General features: G+C 45.1%; 1 protein-coding gene across 1 annotated transcript in view; it reads left to right on the top strand.

Annotated features, from left to right (window-relative positions):
- The window catches only part of stoml3a (stomatin (EPB72)-like 3a), a 7,573-nt gene extending 5,236 nt beyond the window's left edge, over nucleotides 1-2,337 (top strand). Inside the window, exon 7 of the mRNA XM_076975765.1 lies at nucleotides 1,004-2,337. Coding sequence (XP_076831880.1) covers nucleotides 1,004-1,195 — 192 coding nt within the window. The 3' untranslated portion in view covers nucleotides 1,196-2,337. The remainder of the gene's footprint in view (nucleotides 1-1,003) is intronic.
- Nucleotides 2,338-23,433: the final 21,096 nt, after the last annotated feature.

Below are 23,433 nucleotides of genomic sequence, written 5' to 3'. Positions count from 1 at the left end.
TCGTTTGAAAATATTTCTCCGTCGTGCCTGCTGCTTGCATGTGCTAAATGAAATTGAGCATTGAGTATTATTACCGATTACAAAACGCAACAGGCTCTCAACAAGATGTGCGATGCGGTGACACGTCAGTCATCTGGGGGGGCACTTGGGGTGGCCAATCAGAATTCAGGGGGGTCCAGTGCCCCCCCGGCCCCTGCTTTGGCTCCGCCTATGTTACCAGAACACACGACCCCTTACCAGAACACACTTCCTCTTATGAGAAAACACTTCCCCTTCCCAGAAATCAGCTGTGCAGATTTCACATCAGCACTTTCAGTTCAGATCAGCATAAATACAGTCCTGTTTCACAACATTAGCAGCAGTACCAGTAACCATCATCCCATTCAAAACTGTTTATAGCTTTGGAGGAACTCACATCAAAGTGAAATCAAGTGAATTTAAGGTGGACTGACCTACTAGCCCCTCAACACACCACAATCAAACCTAACATGATAAGTGCAAATCACAGTAGCACAGTAACTATGACAACTGGGATGATGACTCAGCATGTTGCTATAACAACTGGAGCTGACTAAGCATGTTGCTATGCACAGTGGAGCAGACGTGCCCTTCGTATCTCCCCTCCCCTCTCCTCCCCTCACCTCTCCTCTCTTCTCCTCCCCTCTCCTCTCTTTTCCTCTCCTCTCCTCTGCTCACCTCTCCTCCCCTCCCCTCCCCTCCCCTCCCCTCCCCTCCCCTCCCCTCTCCTCTCCTCCCCTCCCCTCCCCTCCCCTCTCCTCTCCTCCCCTCCCCTCACCTCCCCTCTCCTCTCCTCTCCTCTCCTCTCCTCTCCTCCCCTCTTCTCCTCCCCTCTCCTCTCCTCCCCTCCCCTCACCTCCCCTCTCCTCTCCTCTCCTCTCCTCTCCTCTCCTCCCCTCTCCTCCCCTCTCCTCTCCTCTCCTCACCTCTCCTCCCCTCTCCTCTCCTCACCTCTCCTTCCCTCTCCTCTCTCTTCTGGCTGTAGGTTATAGCAGCGGAGGGTGAGATGAACGCCTCGCGGGCCTTGAAGGAGGCCTCCATGGTAATCGCAGAGTCTCCTTCAGCATTGCAGCTCCGCTACCTCCAGACACTCAGCACCATCGCCACAGAGAGGAACTCCACCATCATCTTCCCACTACCCATCGACTTCATACAGCAGTTCATGAACAGGAAATGATCACAGACGGGACCTGCTTACTTCATGCAGTGATGTCATACTAGTTTTTGGTGATAAAAAAATTAGCTTTTAAATAAAAAATTATGTATTTTTGTACATCACAGTGCAACTGTTAAATAAAAACTTACAAGTATTTACAAGATGTAATTACATAAAGAGTCCCTTTGCCTATGTAATGTAATTCCCTAATGGATGATGCAGGATTACCCTCTGAGTCACAGTCCTCTCTTGGGCTCATTCTTGTGCTGTCTGAGGGATCTTTTACTTCCTACTATGACATTTAGGTTTCATCAGGGCCCAGACACAGAGCTCTGTCAACCTTCGACAGACAACTATTTAAAAAAATTGAAGGCAGTATTCACACATGTACTGGCTTAGTTGTCCCAGACACGGTGCTACGGTTTGGTCTGGTTTGGTTTCCAACTGGGAGGAGACAGGCAATTAGGGAGCTGGCCGAGACCTGGTGAATCAGGCATATATAGGGGCACCCTGGGGTCCTTGGATGATGCAGTTAATGCGGTTAATGCAGTTTGGCTAACCTCAGTGCAACAGCGTGGGTAGCAGTGTTTGGAGTTGGATAGTGATGGCAAACCGAGGCTTTCTGAAGCACTGAAGCCTTTTTCCAAACTGTATTAAAAAAAGATTAATTACTCAGAGCTTCATAACACAGTGGACATTAGCGGCATCTGGTGGCCAAAACCTGAAAGTGCTTTGTGTATTTAGTGGACGAGGGGCTCTAAAAAAATTACAGCTCTTAAAACTGTTCCAGTGCATTAACATGACATTTGAGGTAAAAATAAAAAAATAAAAAATACAGATAAAACAAATGGCAGAATACTTGATGTCTGGATAATGTAATATATTAAAAGACATTACACTGTAATATATTTTTAATTAATATATAATACACTCAGACTGTATCTTGATAAGGCACACTGTTATAACTCTAATTGCACATTGTTGCTTGTTTCCCTTCACCATGTTTTTGATTATATTATTGACTTATAAAAATATATTATTCACATTCTACCAAGCTGAGTTTGTATCACTAGTCCCTTGACTTTTTTCCCTAGGCAAGGCTCATGTAGATTTGCTGTATGGGTTATATGAAGGAAACTATTGTATGAAAGAACTTTATGCTCTTGTATGGAGTGAAGGTGCTTGTGTAGGGGCAATGGTCACATAATTTAATGGATGTGGTTATGTACATGTGTAATTCAGTTTTTATTTAGGAATAAAACTTTTTCCACTGTTCTGGGGTTCAGTTGGTTTCTTTTTTAGTCACAACTTCTCCAGCCTTTGAAAATATCCGTTCACATGGGACAGAGGAGGTCGGCGTGTGTAAAAACTCCAGTGCAAGACGATAAAGGTGGGGATAAACATTTTTCTGTGATGCCCAGAAACTCACGGGATCCTCAGTCCTTGGTATTAGTGGATCACTGAGGTACCTCTGAACACCAACAGTGGCATCTGCAGTGGCATTTCTCACTCTCCTGGTTTCTACCACATGGCTGTCCAATAAATCCCACAGCCCTTCACCTGAAAGAATTTAGAAGCAGAATAGTCAAATATTTCTTAAAACATTTTGCAATACATATAGCCATTTTTACGACAAAGTTATAAGTAACAACAAAGTGTCACAGGGAGTACCTAGTACTGTATCTAGGGAGGTGTAGTACTGTATGAGACTACTGGTGCTCCTACCAGTGGCTGACTGGTGCCAGTGGAAGTAGATGGAGTGTTTTGTGGTTCTTGACTCCTTATTACATGTGCTTATTACATGTGCCATCCTTATTACATGTGTCCTGTTAGCCATTTTACAGCAGCTTGAGCATTAGACTGGGCTACAGAATCTCACAGTTTTATATTGTGGGTCTAAAAGAGTGTCCAGTGTCGTGATGCTCATTGTTTCATAGGAAGACACCCTTTCATTTAGCAGTCTCACCAGGTTGCTGCACAATTTTACTGCCTTTGCATTCTGTGCTTGTGACTGCTTTGTATTTAAGGCATGTCACAGCGGAATGACTTTGAATCCTGACACTCTCCGTTCCTCTGATAACTCAGTGGTTGCTTCATTGAAGGTAGATAACACACCCAGACACTCATTAATGGTGTGGTATTCTTCTGAAGTCAAAGGTGTCACATGTGTCTTCAGTGTGACTATAAGCAGCACCAACTGGTTCTCTTTGCTGGTACAATCTCTGCAGCATGGCAAACGTGCTGTTCCAGCAGGTCTCTACTTCCTGAATAATCGTAAGTGTAGGCCTACCCATCTGCCCTTGCATTTGGAACAGTGTTTCTGTGGCAGTTGTGCTGGATCTGAAATATCCAGATATCTTTCTGGCCTTTGATCTGATGTCCTCCGGTCCAGGTGTTTGATCCATGGCTTTCTTTACAATCAAATTCATGGCATGTGCAATGCAGATTGTGTGACTTAAAAATTGAGACTGTGTCAGAGTCCCGGACGCATTCTAAAAGATTATTCCAAAGCTGGGGGGCCTTACAAGAAAGGGCTCTTCCCCCTGCTGTTACCTTATTAACCCTTCGGTTTTGTTGACCTCACGTCTCCTACCTGTAGTGTTTCCGGTCTCCAAAGGCTGGTCTGTTTTAACACAAAAAAAAAAACAGACCGTGTGTGTGTGTGTGTGTGTCTGTGTGTGTGTGTGTGTGCACGCGCGCATGTGAATTCATGCACATGAGTTGCATGTCACACTCAGATCAGAGTGGGCCTTGCAAACATAGGCATAACGTGTGTGTGTGTGTGTGTCTGTGTGTAGGTGTGTGTAGGTGTCTGTGTGTGTAGGTGTGTGTGTTTAGGTGTTTGTGTGTGTGTGTGTGTCTGTGTGTGTAGGTGTGTCTGTGTGTGTTTAGGTGTGTGTGTGTGTGTGTGTGTGTTTAGGTGTGTGTGTGTGTCTGTAATAATAATAATAATAATCCATTTTATTTATAGTGCACTTTACATTTCAATGAAACCTCAAAGTGCTAAAGTGTCTGTGTGTGTAGGTGTGTGTGTGTGTTTGTGTGTCTGTGTGTGTGTCTGTGTGTGTAGGTGTGTCTGTGTGTGCTTAGGTGTGTGTGTGTGTGTGTCTGTGTGTGTTTAGGTGTGTGTAGGTGTGTGTGTGAGTGAGTGTAGGTGTGTGTGTGTGTGTGTGTGTGTGTAGGTGTGTGTGTGTGTGTGCACGCGCACATGTGAATTCATGCACATGAGTGGCATGTCACACTCAGATTAGAGTGGGCCTTGCAAACATAGGCATAACATGTGTGTGTGTGTGTCTGTGTCTAGGTGTGTGTGTGTGTGTGTGTGTCTGTGTGTGTAGGTGTGTGTGTGTGAGTGAGTGAGTGTCTGTGTGTGTAGGTGTGTGTGTGTGAGTGAGTGTGTGTGTGTCTGTGTGTGTTTAGATGTTTGTGTGAGTGTGTGTCTGTGTCTGTGTGTGTTTAGGTGTGTGTAGATGTGTGTGTAGGTGTGTGTGTGAGTGAGTGTGTGTGTGTGTGTGTAGGTGTGTGTGTGTATATGTAGGTGTGTGTCTGTGTGTAGGTGTGTGTGTGTGTGTGTCTATGTGTGTAGGTGTGTGAGCGAGTGAGTGAGTGTCTGTGTGTGTGTAGGTGTGTGTGTGTGTGTGTAGGTGTGTGTGTGTCTGTGTGTGTAGGTGTGTGTGTAGGTGTGTTTAGGTGTGTGTAGGTGTGTGAGTGTGTATGGGGATGTTTTCTGTCTGATAGATGAATATATTCTGAATACCCATTCATTTCCTGTGACGGTCACGCTTGACCGGCAACAACACAGATGTAAAACGTTGGTTTAAAACACTCAAAATTCAATGAAAAAGATGATCATCACTTTTATATGTTACAGTGCATAGTGTGGAGGATGGCATAAGGCCTTGCAGCAATCAGATGTAAAACACAATATTTATGAGTGGTTTAAGTTGTAAATCGGTCAGATTTGACCCGAACACGACAAGAACTAATAAGAGGCCAGCACCCTGTGATCTTAGTGGATGTGGGGGTTCATAATAGGAAATAAGTTCCTGAAGGTATTCAGGAGCAAGCCCTTGCAGTGCTTTATAAGTCAATAAAATAATTTTTAAATCAATACAGAATTTAACTGGGAGCCAATGCAGGGCTGATAGGACTGGTGTGATATGATCAAATTTTCTAGTTCTAGTCAGAACTCTGGCTGCGGCATTTTGAACTATTTGAAGTTTATTTAGATTCCTATTTGAACATCCTGACAGTAGTGAGTTACAGTAGTCTAATCTAGAGCTAACAAAGGCGTGCACCAATTTTTCTGCATTATCCTGTGATAATGCATTTCTTAACTTGGCAATGTTGCGGAGATGTAGAGCATCTAATAAGCATTAGATCTGGAATTTTCTGTCTTGCGGCCTTAGGGCCCAGGAGGAGAACTTCTGTTTTGTCCTCATTAAGTTGGAGGAAGTTTAGAGACATCCAGCATTTAACATATCTTACACAGGCCTCAGTTTTTCCTAAACTCAAAAAAAAGTTTTTTTGCTCAGTTTTTCCTAAACTGAGTTTGTCATCAGGTTTGGCTGATATGTAAAGTTGAGTGTCATCTGCATAGCAGTGAAAATTGACACCAAGTTTGTTTATAACAAACAGGCTTCCTTAACTCACCATACTGGAGCTGAGGAGGTAATCAACTTTGTAGTAACAATAACCAGATTACATTATGTTACATTACACTAATGACTACTAATAATTGACTAATTAATTAGTTCTAATGACACTAATGTCACGTTGAGTACCCCGGCCCCTCCCTTTTGGGCGTGTGTTTACGTTGTCCACGTGCTTCGTCTGCGTCTGTGGGAACTACGTGGTTATGGTTATGTCTTGTGATAATCTGTCTCACCTGTGAATCGTCTCGTAATCACGTGGGGCTAATGTGGTTTGTCTATTTAATGTGCACTCGCGCAGTGTCCTGTGCTCGTCGTTGTCTACAGTCTACATGTATCAAGAGTCTGTTTATGTTCTACGTGCGCTATTGCAAAATAATCCGTGTAATAAAAGTCGTGACGTCTGCTGCAATAGAGGACTTGTGTCTCGTCCTTCACGCTGCGCCCACCGTAACAACTAATAATTACACTAATGAGAATCAGGGGTGCAATTACTTACTTTCTGAGGTGTATGCAAACATACTATCGGCGCCCCCCAAACGAAAGTTATTGACCGGGGGGGTGCCGAACGTAAGATGGACACAAATTAAGTATTATATCTCATCGATTTGGCGCCCCCTCTAGTGCAGCGCCCCTATGTGTCGCATACGCTGCATACCCCCTTTTTGCGCTCCTTCTCATTGAGAATAAAAGAGATGTGGTATTAGTCTCATATGGGAATAACAATATACCATGGGAAATATGATCAATAATATATATGCGTTAATATGGAACACACAATTCACATAATCATTTCAATAATGAGACAGGATTAAATTTTTCTGTTCAAATGGATAGTACAAGTACTTAGGCCTACGACTCTCACACACACAAAGTACTTGCAACTAATATGGTGGCATGCGCAGGCATTTTAAAAATGCTTCACACAATCTGCATTGCACATAACCTAGCCACTAGGGTGCACACACCAGTGTATTTTAGTGCCGGCCCCAAGCCCGGATAAATAGGGAGGGTTGCGTCAGGAAGTGCATCCGGTGTAAAAACTGCAATACTTGTAAGTAAAAACTTACACGTATACAAGTTTCTAAACATAAAAAAATATCAGCCTTCTAGCTGTAATAGTTTTAGAGATATTCACATTCAAATATTGCTATTTAGCCACTTTCGCAAAAGATGCGTCTAAGGGTGGGGTTACAAAAATGGCTGTAACTCTTGAAATATTGAACATGGAACAGAAATACTTTGGATTTTTCCATGAAACATATCTGCCTACAAATGGGGAAAGTTTGGAGGGATTCTGAGATGGTCAGGTTGGGACCATTGGTTGAGATGATATGGAATGACTCTAAAGTGATTTATGAATTTGTACAGCCTTCATTTATTTCTATCGCGATTATAAAATGCATAACACGTCATTTTGATAAAACGATTCAAGTATGCGCAGCGCGTTTTTCATTTGCAGTGCAAGTGATTTCCTTGCCTCGCTGGGAAGATAGATCATCATTGATTTTACAGGGCTTGTTTGATAGTGGTGTAAATTGTAAGACATCCGGCTTGGTTTAAAAGTGATATTGAAGGGATATATAGTGTACATGTAAAACCTATTGTTAGGTTGTTAAATGAAAGTAAGAAGCAACACAACCGTACTGATTAAATACACAAGGGCTCTGTTCGAAATAGCCTACTACATACTGGATACTGCATACTGGACTCAGTATATACTGGATACTGCATACTGGTCCTCGTAGTAGTATGCAGTACAGTTTCCAGTATGCGACCAAAGCAAAGCATACTACGGGGTCACGTGATCGTAGCGTTGCATGATGGGATGCAGTACACCATGAAGATAGCTCTGTTCGCATACTGGAACATTTTGCGGAAGTAGTAGGTCATCCGGGTATGTTTCACGTACTGGAAATTTTCATTTTGGTCACATACTGCATACGGCATACTGATTTGGGGCTCGATACTACATACGCCAGTAGTATGTAGTAGGCTATTTCGAACACAGCCACGTACTTTACTGAGCACATGGCATAGAACACTCCTTCTTCTCCTCTGCCTTCCTCTCTTACACAGTACACAGTGCCTCCTAGTGGAGGATCTAATTAGAACTCTATAGAACACAACACCTATCAGTTTCAGGGTTGCCAACTCTCACGCATTGAGCGTGAGACACACGCATTTGACCGTTTTCATACACTCTCACGCCACACTTCCGATATCTCACGCCGAAAAAAAAAATCTAGTTTATTTACCTCTGATCCACATATATGATTCAATGAGTTACTAGTTCGCTCTGCCCCCCCCCCCCCCCCCCCGCTCAACAATTTACGTTCGCCACCTCCTCCAGGTTAAAAGTTGGCAACCCTGCAGTTTGTTTACTCATTTGTTGAACTTATTAATGCAAATGCTAAATGACACTATACACTAAAAAAACTCTTTTGTGTCTTTAGTTCTTTAGTTACTTCGACTAGCTGTCATGAACAAGAAGAATTCTGGTCTAATCGAGGGCCCTGTGGTTTCCTGTCTGGAAGCTGAAGACAGTGGCTGGGTGAAGGATTGTGATGGCACTAGTTCATCATCTTGTGAATCACCTACACCCTCCTGCTGGACAGACACTGACACAGTCAGTTCTGTTAGCATCTCACTCTGTAGTGAGGACAACTTATCCAGCTTTGGTAGTCTTTGCATAGTACGTGACAGCTGCATCTTGGATCCAGAGCATGTGGTCATGAAGAAGAGTGGTAGATTCCGTTTTATTCTGGAGTCTGCAATGATCAAATTTGGCTGGAAGATATGAAGGTCTATTTCTCTTTAAAGGTTTCTTATCATTGATGTTCTACTATGTTTGTGCATACACAGGTTTGGTGTGGAGATAATTAAATAGTAGTGAATTAACACAAATTATGTAAATAAAAAATGTTAGTATCTTATGTCAGACTATTTCATGCAGCATTTTAGAGGTCTGTTTTTGATTTCTGAATGTCTCCTAATTGTTTGCTATTTCAAGGAGGACACGTCAAACAGGTTGACATCTGAAGTGTCTGGTCCAACTGAGGCCCCTGTGGTTTCCTGTGCAGAGTCTATAGACAGTGGCTGTGTGTGTGATTATGATCATCTTCTACTGTATCATCTACGCCCCCCAGCAGAGCAGAGAGTGATGCAGGAAGTCTGGTTAATGTCACAACACAAGTCACGAAGAAACGCAGCAGGTTCCCTTTCATTCTCAAGCCTCCCATGATCAAATTTGGCTGGAAGGTATGAAGGTCTATTTTGCTAATATATTTCTTGACATTAATGTTCTGCTAGTCGTGTTTTTCTGCTAGTCATCTCACATGTGGAGATGAAAATTTGTTAGTGAATTAACACCATACAATTCATAGCAATATATTTAAGTATGTTCACTAGGCCCAGTTCTTTCATACAGCATTTCTGAGGTCTCCTTTTGATTATTGAATTTCGTTGTGTTCGTCCCTCGGGTGGGCGGAGCCCGCGATCCGTCTCACCTGAGGGTCATTTGTTCGTCTATATATGTCTTGTCTTTGTACCAGTTGACCGCTGGTTATTATATCCTTAATTCGGATCAGTGCACGGGTTTTGGTTTGCGCACTTTACATATTAAACCATCCTTTTTCCCTGAGACTTGGCGTGATCGCTTCCATTTATTTTCGCTCACCCTACCCGTCACACTCTTAATGTTATTTTCCTAAGAAGCTAAATAAAGTAAGCCCAGAGAAGACGACAGGAGGTTACCTGCAAGCTGATATTCCTGAATTCTGTAAGTCTGTTGAAATGGTGTTACTTATAGGAAAATGCGTTAGTCATTATTCAAATAACAAATATTCAGTATACGTTTAAGTAAAATGTGCATCTCCTGTGTATATATCACTAGAACTTAATCACTAGTCTTAATAATTTAATCTGATATTTTCCAGCTTCAGATAATGAATCAGTGAGCGACGCATCTTCTGTTAAGAAGCCTCCAAAGATGCTGTCGAGGATCTTTGCAGCCATCCCAAAGGCTTTTTGCTGCTGTTTGAAAGCCCAGCCAGAGGAGTGAAGTCCAGGGACCATCAAGTAGACTTCACCAGCAGTCAAGCTTCACAGAGCAATCTGTGCTGGCAGCCGCACCTCCTGACAGCCCGTCAGCTGGCTCGAGAACACCAGAGGGCTGCTTGTGGTCGGTAGAAGCGCTCCTACGACTCCCAGTGCCAAGGTGAACCTCCTGCCCCAGGGGTCCAGGTCTGGCTCTACAACCCCTGACGACGGGGGCGCTGCCTCAAGCTCCAGTCACACTGGGAGGACCCCTGTGAAATCCTGAGTCGCCTGGGTAAAGTGGTATATCGAGTTCCATGCACCGGGACAGTCTCACTCCACATCGGCCCCGCCGAACGAGACATTCATGGCTCTGAGCCCCCTACGGACACCCTGTGCGCTGGACAGATTTATGTTAATGCACTCTCCAAACACAAAAGAGGTCCTCTCACCATCTTCTAAACAAAATCTTGATATCAAAATGTGATGGTTGTGAGATGTTTAACCTTCCTCTAGTGGGTCATGAGCAGTGGCGTGCACAGACATTTTGGGGGGCAAGTGCTCGGGTGGGGGGGGGCACTTTTTACCGCACGTGGAACACTTAATTATTTAAAACATTACAAGCGCATGTTGAATGAAATTTGACTTTTATTTGTAACATTCTCTAAACGTGAGTTTTCAATGGAAAAAAAGTCACATCGCCAACTGATAAAGTCCATATCCAATATTAACTACATGTATATGCAGTCATTGTTAAGTACTTCAGTTAACTTCTGTTTATCCTCCACTGTCTGCAGGCCTTGTTGCATATATTTTGCAATTAGTAAATCAATATAGGCCTACAATTAAGACAGTAAAAATACCAAAAAGTACGAGAAGGAGTTGTAGGCTACTGAGTGTTGTCATTACATGAATGCTTAGTAGTTTGGTGCTGTATGAGACATTTTACAGCACAAGAAAATGATTTCACGTTGGGCTTAGAGGGCAAACGGTACGATTTGACTTGATGTGTATGTGACCTGGCTGGTGGGGACGGGAGAAGAAGTCTATCTGTGACTGTGTGTGCTGTGCTGAAGACGCTTCCTTCACCTCGCTGAACTGAACTGCTGCTGCAGCGCATCTGGTGTTAAAGGAAGAGAGAGGTCGGGTGTGTGTGAGGTGGTGGCATTTCAGGGCATTGTTTTAATTCGCTCAGGTTTTCAAAAGATCATTTCAAACCGACCTCAGTAAAATGATGATGATAATAATAATAATAATAACAATTATTATTATTATTATTTAAAAACCAAGTTTCAAAAAGGTACTTTCGTTGATAAAGGGCAGAGTTGGTGGTGCTTTAGCACCACCTGATGTCTATGTGTGCATGCCACTGGTCATGAGTGACCCATTTGTAGGTTTTAAATGCATAAAAGTACTACATAAATTTGTTTATTGCGTCAAGACTTTGACAGGGACATATATTTAAATAAAATAGAATTTTTGTTAAACGTATGACCTTTCTGTTAGGGTCAGTTTTGACCAGAGGCGGACGAAGTACTCAATTTCATTACTTGAGTCAAAGTACAGATACCACTGGTCAAATGCTACTCCGATACAAGTGAAAGTTGCATGTTCAAAATCTTACTTAAGTGAAAGTACTGAAGTACTTGCTTTTAAAAATACTTAAGTATTAAAGTACACCTTCCGTCACATTTGTAAAAAAGTTATAGTTTAAAGGTATTATACATCCTACCAAATCCTCTTTGGGCATAATATTCATACAGTCTTTGATAATAATCCATAAGGCATATTCCAATGATGTACATCATTCAGGTAGTGGTAGCAGAAAAGTTTAACCTACACTTTAGTTTAAGGAACAAAAACATTTTCTAAAACCACAATTCACTGATTAGCCTAGCCTAACCTGTTTAAGCAAATTATGTTACCATATTAAAAGTCAATAATAAAATGACGGTTTTCTCTCTTTGCTAGTTAGGTATTCAGTCATCCAATACAACATTATGCTACAGTCAATATAAACAAAGACAAAGTAAAATTAGCAGTGTGGCATCTTGGTAGTCTAACCTTGCTACAACCTTTTGCAGTATGGCTAAAGCCCACCAACTCCATGCCACCCAACATGCTAACAAACTCTTTTCAAACTAGAAATCACAGCCACATTAGAATTATTGACATTAATTCTACACTGACATTAGAATGGAAACATTATTTGACAAGATTCGATTAACCCACACGGTTTCCCTTATTGATGTTTCCGTAGTTTGAATTACTTGCCAATATAATGTTAACATTATTTATAGTGATCCTAGCAGACCTAGCACTGGAGTGAGCTGGCAAAGTCATTTCACTAGCCTTACTGCAAAGCTCCTCTGACTACATATTCACTTAACAAAACATTTAGGCTGCATACCTTAATATACTTCCTCAGGTGGGACGGTGAATTTTGGTATGCAGTGATATAGTTTGTTTTTGGCAAACAAAGCATGCATTTAAAACGATAGGAATGATTCATCCGTTCAGAAAACTGGAACATTTTGTCGAGATACGGCCATGGGTGCAAAAGAGCATGCCAGGGTTGCCAGCTCTCACGCATTGAGCGTGAGACACACGCATTAGACCGTTTTCACATGCTCTCACGCCACAGTTCCGATATCTCACGCCGATAAAAAATCTAGTTTATTTACCTCTGATCTATATCTATCAACCACCGGCGATCGCGATATAATACTTAATTTGTGTCCATTTTTCACCGCCCCGGTAACGTTCGCCACCCCCCGATCAACAATTTACACTCGCCACCAAGTCCAGGTTCAAATCTCCCTCCAAGCGATCTTGAAAAGTTGGCAACCCTGGCATGCTCCATCACCGCCGTCTCCGCTCATGTTGCTGTTATTTAGGAAAAGAACGACTAGCGACACCGAACTTGATTTTACACCTCACAGACACATCCTTGATTGCTGATAGGCTGTCACCTGTGAAAATACTATCGGGGGAGGGGAGGAGAGTTGTGTGTGGAAGTAACGAGTAACGAGAGCTGGACAGAAATGTAGTGGAGTGATAAGTACTGTATTTGTTATTCAACTGTAGTGAAGTGAAAGTCATAAGTATTTAAAAAAAAATCAACTTAAGTAAAGTACAAATACTCAAGAACTGTACTTAAGTACAGTACTTAAGTAAATGTACTTCGTTACTGCCCACCTCTGGTTTTGACCCAGTTGTAATTATAAGACAATGATAATGACCAGAACTGAAATCATAAACACACTATACCAACCGCCCACAGCAGCTCTTCCTCCAACCATCTGATCTTCAACCATCTGATCTTCATGTAGAAGCTTCTGTCTTTGCCTTTTTCACAAAAACAAGAAAGAAAGACATTTTCAGACATGTAAGGCCAAATCAGTTTAGAGTTGTGAATAATGTTGTGTATGCTGTCAACAGAAAGGCCCAGTAACCAATCCTTACATAGATACGGAAGCCCAACAACACAACCAAGAAGTAAGAAACAAAATGGATGATGTCATTTATTTTTAGGGTCTCCATTATTAATAATATAAATAAATAGACACAATTATTTGAGGCAGTTAATCTTTTTTGAGGTGAGAAATTAATTACATTTAGCCTACAGTTTTTATAATTCACATTTATGTTTAGCATGTCACACATTTCAACCAATCAGGTTGTTGGTTCTGTTGGTGCGCGAGGAATACTGCTGATCTAATTATTCACATCACGTTTACTGACAGAACACATAACTTGAAGCTCACACCTTCAAGGGAAAAAAAACTAAATAATCCCTAATCGCTAATCCCTAATCCTAATCGACTAGCACAGAGCTACATTTACCTGCTAGCTCTTAGCTTAACTCACAATGGCTGATATATTAGCCAAGCTGTAGTACTTTCTTACTTAAGAGCTTACACAAACTTCCATTCCTAGATTTTCACAATGCTGACATAATACCCCCCATGTTTTAACATTCATTTATAATAGCCTCACATCAGCTGAATACAAAGGACGTGTGTCAGTAATGGTAAGATAAATAAATATGTAGCTTCCATTCAGATTTACAATGTGTTGCATACAGTCACTAATGTTAATAACACGTTCATTTCCCCAGGAATCACTGTATTACCAAGATAACGGGCCAGTTTGAGTTCAGTCACTGTAACAATCGACATGCATTATACATGAGGTGAGATCTTATTTCTTAGGGGTATAGTATTTAAAAATAAATTGACATTGAGTCTATGTAATACAATTACTAACAAAGGTCTCTCTCTCTTTCTTTCTCAATTCATTTCAATTCAATTCAATATAGCTTTATTAGCATGACTGTATAGGGTACAGTTTTGCCAAAGCATTACAACGATAACAATGACAATAACATTGACAAAGAACAAATAACAATAATAATATATGATAATCAATTATCATATTGATAAGTAAATAATAATCAATTATTTACATTCTGAAGCTGAAGGGGGGGGTCGTTTCCCACTGTCTCTCAGTCTGTGACATGTAGATACATATTTAGCAGCGAGGGGGGCGCTGTGTCCCCCTCCTAGAATGATTTTTAGTTGTTCAGTTTGTGTTAATGTTTAGAAGTTTGTGATTATCTTTATGAATTTGTGTGTGCAAATTTCTCTCGTGAATTCTCAGTGTTCTCATGAATTTTTCGCATTGTAGGAGAAAGTGCATAAAAACATAAAAAAACATAAAACATAAAAGGAGAAAAACATAAAAACCTTTTTAAAACGATTTAAACCAAATTAAAAGACACATGCTGGGGTAAAAGACACCAGCTGCCGCAGGTGGAAAAAGCTGGCCTTCACTACTGTCGCAATTTGCCGATCCAATTTAAAATCACTGTCCATTTTAAAACCCAAATTACAAACTGTTGACTTTTTAAAAGATGACAGGTAACCCAAGTCAACAGGGAGGACCTCACAGGGACCACTGGGACCAAAAACCATCACTTCAGTCTTTTTTTCATTAAAATCTAAAAAGTTCAATGACATCCAGGCTTTAACATCGTCAAGACATAAAAGCAATGATTTAAAAGAACACATGTCATTTCTTTTCAACGGTAGATAAATCTGGCTGTCATCAGCGTAAAAATTAAAAGAAACCCCATGTTTTCTAAAAATGGAACCCAGTGGAAGCATGTAAAATGAGAAAAGGAGAGGTCCTAAAATTGAGCCCTGAGGAACACCATAACACAGTGGAGCTGTGGAGGATTCAGAACCAGCGAAGGATATGCACAGAGTTCTGTCCGTCAGGTACGACCTAAACCAGTCTAGCGCACTGCCACAAAATCCTCCTATTCGCTGTAACCGGGAAATTAAAATGTTATGGTCTACCGTGTCAAAAGCTGCAGTTAAATCAAGCAGAACGAGAACCACGTGATCACCCTGTCACGGTGAGGGGGCCGGGTCGCCACCAGAGGGCGCGCAACCCGGCCAGCAGCCGATCCCAGCACACACCCCCGCGCACGCAGCCACTCCCACAGTCGCAATCACCATCATACTGAGCACCTGTTTCTTGTTTACTTTGCACTTCTTAAGCCCGCAGGTCGTCTGGTCCAGTGCTGCACATTGCCGCTACACGAGCGTCTCTGGTTGACTGCACGTCCCTACCGTGTGTGTACGAGCGTCACCTTGCATCCACTGTGTATGCGCTACGAGCTTTACCTTGCATCTCCAGTGTATGCGTTACGAGCTTTACATTGCGTCTACAGTGTATGCGCTACGAGCTTTACCTTGCATCTACAGTGTATGCGCTACGAGCTTTACCTTGAATCTGCAGTGTATGCGCTACGAGCTTTACCGTGCATTACGTACTACGAGTGTTACTGGTTGCCATGGATAATAAACCACCTTCTGTCCAACCCACGTCTCCGGCTGCCTCTGTCCCGACGCCCCCGGCGTCACAATGTGCAGCCTGGAGCAGCCGGAGGCGAGGGCGCCTCTGCCATAGAGGTGTTGGCCCATCAAGGCATCATCCTGGGCAGACAACAGCAGGAGCTCCAGGAGCTCCGCTCAGTGGTAACTACCCTGACGACCTGCATCCAGGCTCTGACGGTACAGGCATCTGCGCGCCCTCTGACGCCAAGAACGCCGATTCCTCCACCCGAGCCCTACAACGGGGATCCGGAGCGCTGTGAGGGCTTCCTGGTCCAGTGCCAGCTCTATTTTACCAGCATGCCCCACCTGGAGGAGAAGGAGAAAGTCGGCTTCATGGTGAACAGGTTGCAGGGCAAGGCACTGGACTGGGGAGCAGCCCAGATCAGCGCGGAGAAGCCCTGTACCCGCAGCCACGACCAGTTCGTTCGCGAGCTGCGGGCGGTCTTCAACCATCCCAGCCGCGGGAGGGTCTGCGGCCAGAGCCTGTTACAGCTAAGGCAGGGAAGCCGAAGCGCCGCAGACTACGCTCTGGAGTTCCGGACCCTGGCCGCCAGGACTGGTTGGGGAGAAGCGGCTCAAACAGACGTCTTCCTGGCGGGGTTGAAGCCCGACCTGAGGGCGGAGTTGAGCTGTCGGCCCGAGGGACAGGACCTGAATCAGATGGTGCACCTGGCCATAACCACGGACAGGTTGCTGCAGGAGCGAGGCAGAGGAGCGGCACTTCCTCCTACCCTGCAGGCTCCCGTGCACACACCGCCCCGTGAGACCACGCTCGCCGAGCCCATGGAGATGGGTGCTGCCGCCCCCCCCCCTCACGCGTACCGCTGGTCCGAAGAGGGGGCGGGCTAGGGTGAGTATCGCTCTGATGGGAAATCTTTTAACGTGGGAAGCGTCAGTGTCTTACGGGGCGATGTCCTTATCTGTGTTTGCATTGGTGGATACGGGAGCCTCGGGGAACCTGATGCGGAGGAGCGTCGCTGAGCAGCTGAGGGTGCTCCTGATCCAACTCGAGGAGCCGAGACGCGTGCACGCACTGGACGGGCGACCTGTGGGTGGGGGTTTTATTTCTCACCGCACTGCACCAGTCACCATACACGTTCAGGGCCGAAGGGAACAGATCAGTTTTTTTGTACTCCCTTCCACACGCTATTCCATCACATTAGGTCTCCCTTGGTTTAAACTCCACAACCCCATTATCGACTGGTCCACGGGTAAGCTGCTGAAGTGGGTAGCGCCTCTACAGGGCACCCGGTCTCCCTCCCGTGTGTTCGCGCAATCCACCAGCGTTGAGAGCCCTAACATCAGCTCCACCTCAGTCATTCCCGCTCCGTACCGTGATCTAGCGGAGGTGTTCAGCGCTGCCAAGGCCACCCAGTTACCACCCCACCGACCCTGGGACTGTCACATCACCCTCAAGGCAGGTACTACGCCACCGCGCGGTCGAGTCTATCCACTTTCTCAGGAAGAGGAGCAGGTCATGGCTCAGTATGTTAAGGAGGCTCTCGCTCAGGGCTATATTACTCCCTCCACCTCTCCCGCCTCAGCCAGCGTCTTCTTCGTAAAGAAGAAAGACGGTGGGCTGAGGCCATGCGTAGATTACCGAGGGCTCAATTCCCTCTTAGTGAACTTTGCCTACCCGCTGCCTCTAGTGCCGTCGGCGCTGGAGCAGTTAAGGAGGGCTAAAGTCTTCACTAAACTAGATCTGCGCAGCGCCTACAACCTTATTCGCGTACGCGAGGGTGATGAATGGAAGACGGCGTTTAGTACCTCTACGGGGCACTACGAGTATCGCGTCTTGCCTTATGGCTTGGCGTCTGCTCCGTCGTTCTTCCAGGCGTTCATTAATGAGGTCTTAAGGGAGTATCTGAATAGATGCGTTGTCGCTTACATCGATGACATCCTGATCTATTCTCCCTCCCACGACCAACATGTGCGTGATGTACGGGCAGTTCTGGGCACGCTCTTGCGCAATCGGTTGTATTGCAAGCTCGAGAAGTGCGAGTTCCATCTCAGAGAGATGAACTTCCTAGGCTACACCATTAGGCCAGGCTCCGTGCACATGCAGCACAGGAAGGTGGAGGCGGTCGTGAAATGGACGCAGCCTCACACACGGCGCGAGTTGCAGAGATTTCTGGGCTTCGCGAATTTCTACAGGCGGTTCATTCGCGCATATAGTCAGATCGCAGAGCCCCTTACTGACATGCTGAGAGGGGGAGGAGTTAAGCTTCGCTGGACAGAGAGATCTACGAGAGCGTTCGACCAGCTGAAGCAAGCGTTTGTCGACGCGCCGGTTCTGCACCAACCGGATCCTAACCGTCCCTTTATAGTGGAGGTAGATGCGTCGAACGTGGGAGTAGGCGCGGTGCTGTCACAGCGACCGAAAAAGCATAGCTCTCTCCGTCCCATAGCCTTCTACTCGAGGAAGCTCACCGCCGCCGAGCGTAACTACGGGGTGGGAGACCGTGAGTTGTTGGCCATGCGCAAGGCGTTCGGTGAGTGGAGACACTGGCTGGAGGGAGCTAAGCATCCATTCACTGTGCTTACTGACCACAAAAACCTGGAATATATCAGGACCACGAAACGGATGAACGCCCGTCAAGCCAGGTGGTCTCTGTATTTCTCTCGTTTCAAGTTCCAGGTGACATACCGGCCAGGAGAGAAGAACCAGCGTGCGGATGCGCTATCTAGGTCCTTTCCTGGCAGTACGGAGTCGACAAGCGAGGAGCCGGTGCTTACGCCTGAGTGTGTCGTGGGAGCTTTGGAGTGGCAGATCAATCGGGAGATCGAGGCAGCGAACCCGCATCCAGGTTGCCCGCCGCACTGTAAGTACGTCCCCCCCGTGCACCGTAGTGCCCTCATCAGCTGGGCTCATACGTCAGTGGGGACGGGGCACCCAGGGGTGTCAAAAACGGCTCAGTTGTTGGGGGCTCGCTACTGGTGGCCGGGGCTGCACCGGGACGTACTGCAGCAGGTGGCGTCCTGCACGGTGTGTGCACGGTGCAAGGTGCCACACACTCCTCCTGCGGGTAAGCTCCTCCCTCTCCCTGCACCCAAGCAACCATGGACGCACATCGCTTTGGACTTCGTCACGGACCTCCCCCCGTCCGAGGAGAACACGGTCATCATGGTGGTAATAGACCGGTTCTCGAAGATGGTTCGCTTCCTTCCCCTGCGGGGCCTGCCCACCGCTTGGGAGACTGCGGATCTCTTGTTTCGGCACATATTCCAGCAGTTCGGTCTGCCTGAGGATATCGTGTCGGACGGGACCGCAGTTCACCTCGCGTGTGTGGCGGGAGTTCCTATCCAAGCTCAACATCACGGTTAGCCTAACCTCTGGTTACCATCCGCAGGCTAACGGACAGGTGGAGCGAGCGAACCAGGAGGTGGGAAAGTTCCTGCGCGCGTACTGCAGCGAGCACGTGGACACATGGTGCGCCCTTCTGCCCTGGGCCGAGTACGCACAGAACTCCCTCACACATTCCAGCACGGGGATGATACCGTTCGAGTGCGTGCTCGGTCGCCAGCCTCCGCTCTATCCTTGGAACGCCGCGTCCTCAGACCAGCCCATCGTCGAGGAGTGGTGCAAGAGGAGTGAGCGGGTGTGGGAGGACACCCATCAGCGGCTGAGAGAGGCGATTCGGCGATTCAAGCGGAAAGCCGACCGTCGGAGGGGAGAGACCCCATCTTATCAGGTAGGGGATAAGTTGTGGGTCTCCACCGAAGATGGACGCCTGGGCAGGAGAGGTAAACTGAGGGAGAGATATGCCGGCCCGTACGTCATCTTGAGGCGGCTTAACCCAGTTACTTACCGCATCAGTCTGCACGAAGACAGACGTGTGTCGCGTGCATTTCATGTGTCCGCTCTCAAGCCATACAGAGCAGGTGCATTGGAGGAGGCCTCGACGTCACGGCCGCCCTCGCCGCTGCAGTTGTCGGACGGACCCGCGTACCTCGTGGAGAGGTTACTGGACTCGAGGCGCAGAAGAGGTGGCTTACAGTACCTGGTGGACTGGGTCGGATACGGACCGGAGGAGCGCTCCTGGATACCGGCCTCTCAAGTGGTAGGCCCCTCCCTTATCGCCGACTTCCACAGGGAACATCCAGACCGGCCAGCTCCGCGGCGACGGGGAAGACCACGTGGGAGTCGACGGGAGGGGTCCTTGGGGGAGGGCTCTGTCACGGTGAGGGGGCCGGGTCGCCACCAGAGGGCGCGCAACCCGGCCAGCAGCCGATCCCAGCACACACCCCCGCGCACGCAGCCACTCCCACAGTCGCAATCACCATCATACTGAGCACCTGTTTCTTGTTTACTTTGCACTTCTTAAGCCCGCAGGTCGTCTGGTCCAGTGCTGCACATTGCCGCTACACGAGCGTCTCTGGTTGACTGCACGTCCCTACCATGTGTGTACGAGCGTCACCTTGCATCCACTGTGTATGCGCTACGAGCTTTACCTTGCATCTCCAGTGTATGCGTTACGAGCTTTACATTGCGTCTACAGTGTATGCGCTACGAGCTTTACCTTGCATCTACAGTGTATGCGCTACGAGCTTTACCTTGCATCTGCAGTGTATGCGCTACGAGCTTTACCGTGCATTACGTACTACGAGTGTTACTGGTTGCCATGGATAATAAACCACCTTCTGTCCAACCCACGTCTCCGGCTGCCTCTGTCCCGACGCCCCCGGCGTCACACACCCGAGTCAGTTGTTAGGAGGATGTCATTGAAGACCCTTAGCAGTGCTGTCTCTGTGCTGAAAAACCTCACAGATTCCGTGCTCATCCATGAAAGATTGTATTTGTGTGTAGACTATTTTTTCTAAAATCTTGGAAATAAATGGCAGCTTTGAAATGGGCCTGTAATTTGCCAGTCCTGTTGGATCAGCACTGGGTTTTTTTTTAATGGGTTGCACTACAGTGTGTTTGAAACTTGCAGGAACGACACCGGAGTGCAGACTGCTGTTAATGATATGCAGGATCTGCTGCCGTATGCTTGGGAAGATCTTCTTAAAAAAGTGAGGAGGCACAACATCACAGGAGGAACCTGAGGGTTTTAAAAGGTCCACCACACGCTCCAGATGAGCCAATGTCACAGCCTCAAACTTTTTAAACACTGCCGGGCCTGAGATGGGATCAGATGGGTCAGAGGCAGGAGTTAAAATAAGGGCTCTAGCAGTGATGATCTTATCAATAAAAAAGTGCAGAAAGTCCTCACACATTTCAGGTGATGCATCCGAGCAAGAGAGCTGAGGGGGTTTAAGAAGAATGGTTTTATATAAGACTTGGATTATGACGGTTTGTGATAATGATGTTTGACAGATGTTCTCTTTTCGCCTCTTTAACAGTGTTCTGGTAAGAACGCCAGCAGTCTTTTAAAATCTGAAACGAGACCTGCAGCTTATCCCTTTTCCATCTGTGTTCAGCTGTGCGACACGCCCTCCTTGCCGTACGAACCTCATCACTAAACCAGGGCTCAGGTTTAACTTTAGATTGTCTGAGTCTTAATGGAGCTACATAGTCCAGTATGGTTCGTACTGAGGAGTTAAACCAGGAGTTGAGTTTTTCCGGATCAAAACATATAGAGTCGCAAGGCGGCGAGAGCTGTTTAAAAGCTGCAGTGAATCGTTCAGTAGTGTAAGAATTAAAACTCTCTCAAGAAATTCAAAAGAAATTGTTTCTCCATATAAACGCGCCACTCACGCGTTTTTGCAAATTTACAAATTGCTTGTGCCTTTTTTATGAGTTTTGACGTCTACCAACTGTTTTACACAGGTATAGTGAGACTACATTTCACCTTTTCTTCTTTTTATAGAATGACCAATGGTAAGTATTATCTTTTTTGAAGTATACGTGTCCTGTGGACTGTTGTAAGGTGACTGGATATAATGTAATAAGCAATATAATTTGTGAACATTATATGGACTGCTCATGTGTCATGTATGGCTTTGTATGTAGATTTTGTGGTCTCTTTGGGTCAGGATTTTGTGAATGTTTGTCCTAACCCAATCAGCCTGGTTTATGTGATGGAATTGCTTGAAATATGTTGGAGACTGTGATTTTGCTGAAGAGAGTTTATGTCTCTCGTGTGTGCTGTGCCCTTGTGCTTTGGAGAGGTCTCGTCTGTGTTGTGAGACATGCCTGCTTAGAGACATGCCCACGATTTTCAACACAGGTGGCTTTAAACCTGGTTATGTTGTACAATTAGTAAATATGTGTGTATTTATGTGTGTCATTTAGTTTACCTTGCTCTGTGTTGGTTTATGTGACTGTTTATGTGACTGAAACATTTTATTTTGTAGATTATAAAAAGAATAATCAAAACGAGGCCGTGCCCTTAGGCTATAGGGATTTTACCATGGCAACGGCACAACAAATTCAAAAGAAATTGTTTCTCCATATGAATGCACCACTCATGCGTTTTTGCAAATTTACTAATTGCTTGTGCCTTTTTTTAATGAGTTTTGACGTCTACCAACTGTTTTACACAGGTATAGTGAGACTACATTTCACCTTTGCTTCTTTTTATAGAATGACCAATGGTAAGTATTATCTTTTTTTAAGTATACGTGTCCTGTGGACTGTTGTAAGGTGACTGGATATAATGTAATAAGCAATATAATTTGTGAACAGTATATGGACTACTCATGTGTCATGTATGGATTTGTATGTAGATTTTGTGGTCTCTTTGGGTCAGGATCTTGTGAATGTTTGTCCTAACACAAACAGCATGGTTTATGTGATGGAATTGCTTGAAATGTGTTGGAGGCTGTGATTTTACTGAAGAGAGTTCATGTCTCTCGTGTGCTGTGCCCTTGTGCTTTGGAGAGGTCTCGTCTGGGTTGTGAGACATGCCTGCTTAGAGACATGCCCACGATTTTCAACACAGGTGGCTTTAAACCTGGTTATGGTTATGTTGTACAATTAGTAAATATGTGTGTATTTATGTGTGTCATTTAGTTTACCTTGCTCTGTGTTGGTTTATGTGACTGTTTATGTGACTGAAACATTTTATTTTGTAGATTATAAAAAGAATAATCAAAACGAGGCCTTGCCCTTAGGCTATAGGGATTTTACCATGGCAACGGCACAACAAATTCAAAAGAAATTGTTTTTCCATATAAATGCACCACTCACACGTTTTTGCAAATTTACTAATTGCTTGTGCCTTTTTTTATGAGTTTTGACGTCTGCCAACTGTTTTACACAGGTATAGTGAGACTACATTTCACCTTTGCTTCTTTTTATAGAATGACCAATGGTAAGTATTATCTTTTTTTAAGTATACGTGTCCTGTGGACTGTTGTAAGGTGACTGGATATAATGTAATAAGCAATAAAATTTGTGAACAGTATATGGACTACTCATGTGTCATGTATGGATTTGTATGTAGATTTTGTGGTCTCTTTGGGTCAGGATCTTGTGAATGTTTGTCCTAACCCAAACAGCATGGTTTATGTGATGGAATTGCTTGAAATATGTTGGAGGCTGTGATCTTGCTGAAGAGAGTTCATGTCTCTCGTGTGCTGTGCCCTTGTGCTTTGGAGAGGTCTCGTCTGTGTTGTGAGACATGCCTGCTTAGAGACATGCCCACGATTTTCAACACAGGTGGCTTTAAACCTGGTTATGGTTATGTTGTACATTTAGTAAATATGTGTGTATTTATGT

Source organism: Brachyhypopomus gauderio, chromosome 16 (genome assembly GCF_052324685.1).
Source record: "Brachyhypopomus gauderio isolate BG-103 chromosome 16, BGAUD_0.2, whole genome shotgun sequence".
NCBI lineage: Eukaryota > Metazoa > Chordata > Actinopteri > Gymnotiformes > Hypopomidae > Brachyhypopomus > Brachyhypopomus gauderio.
This window is presented reverse-complemented; position numbering and strand designations above follow the sequence as displayed.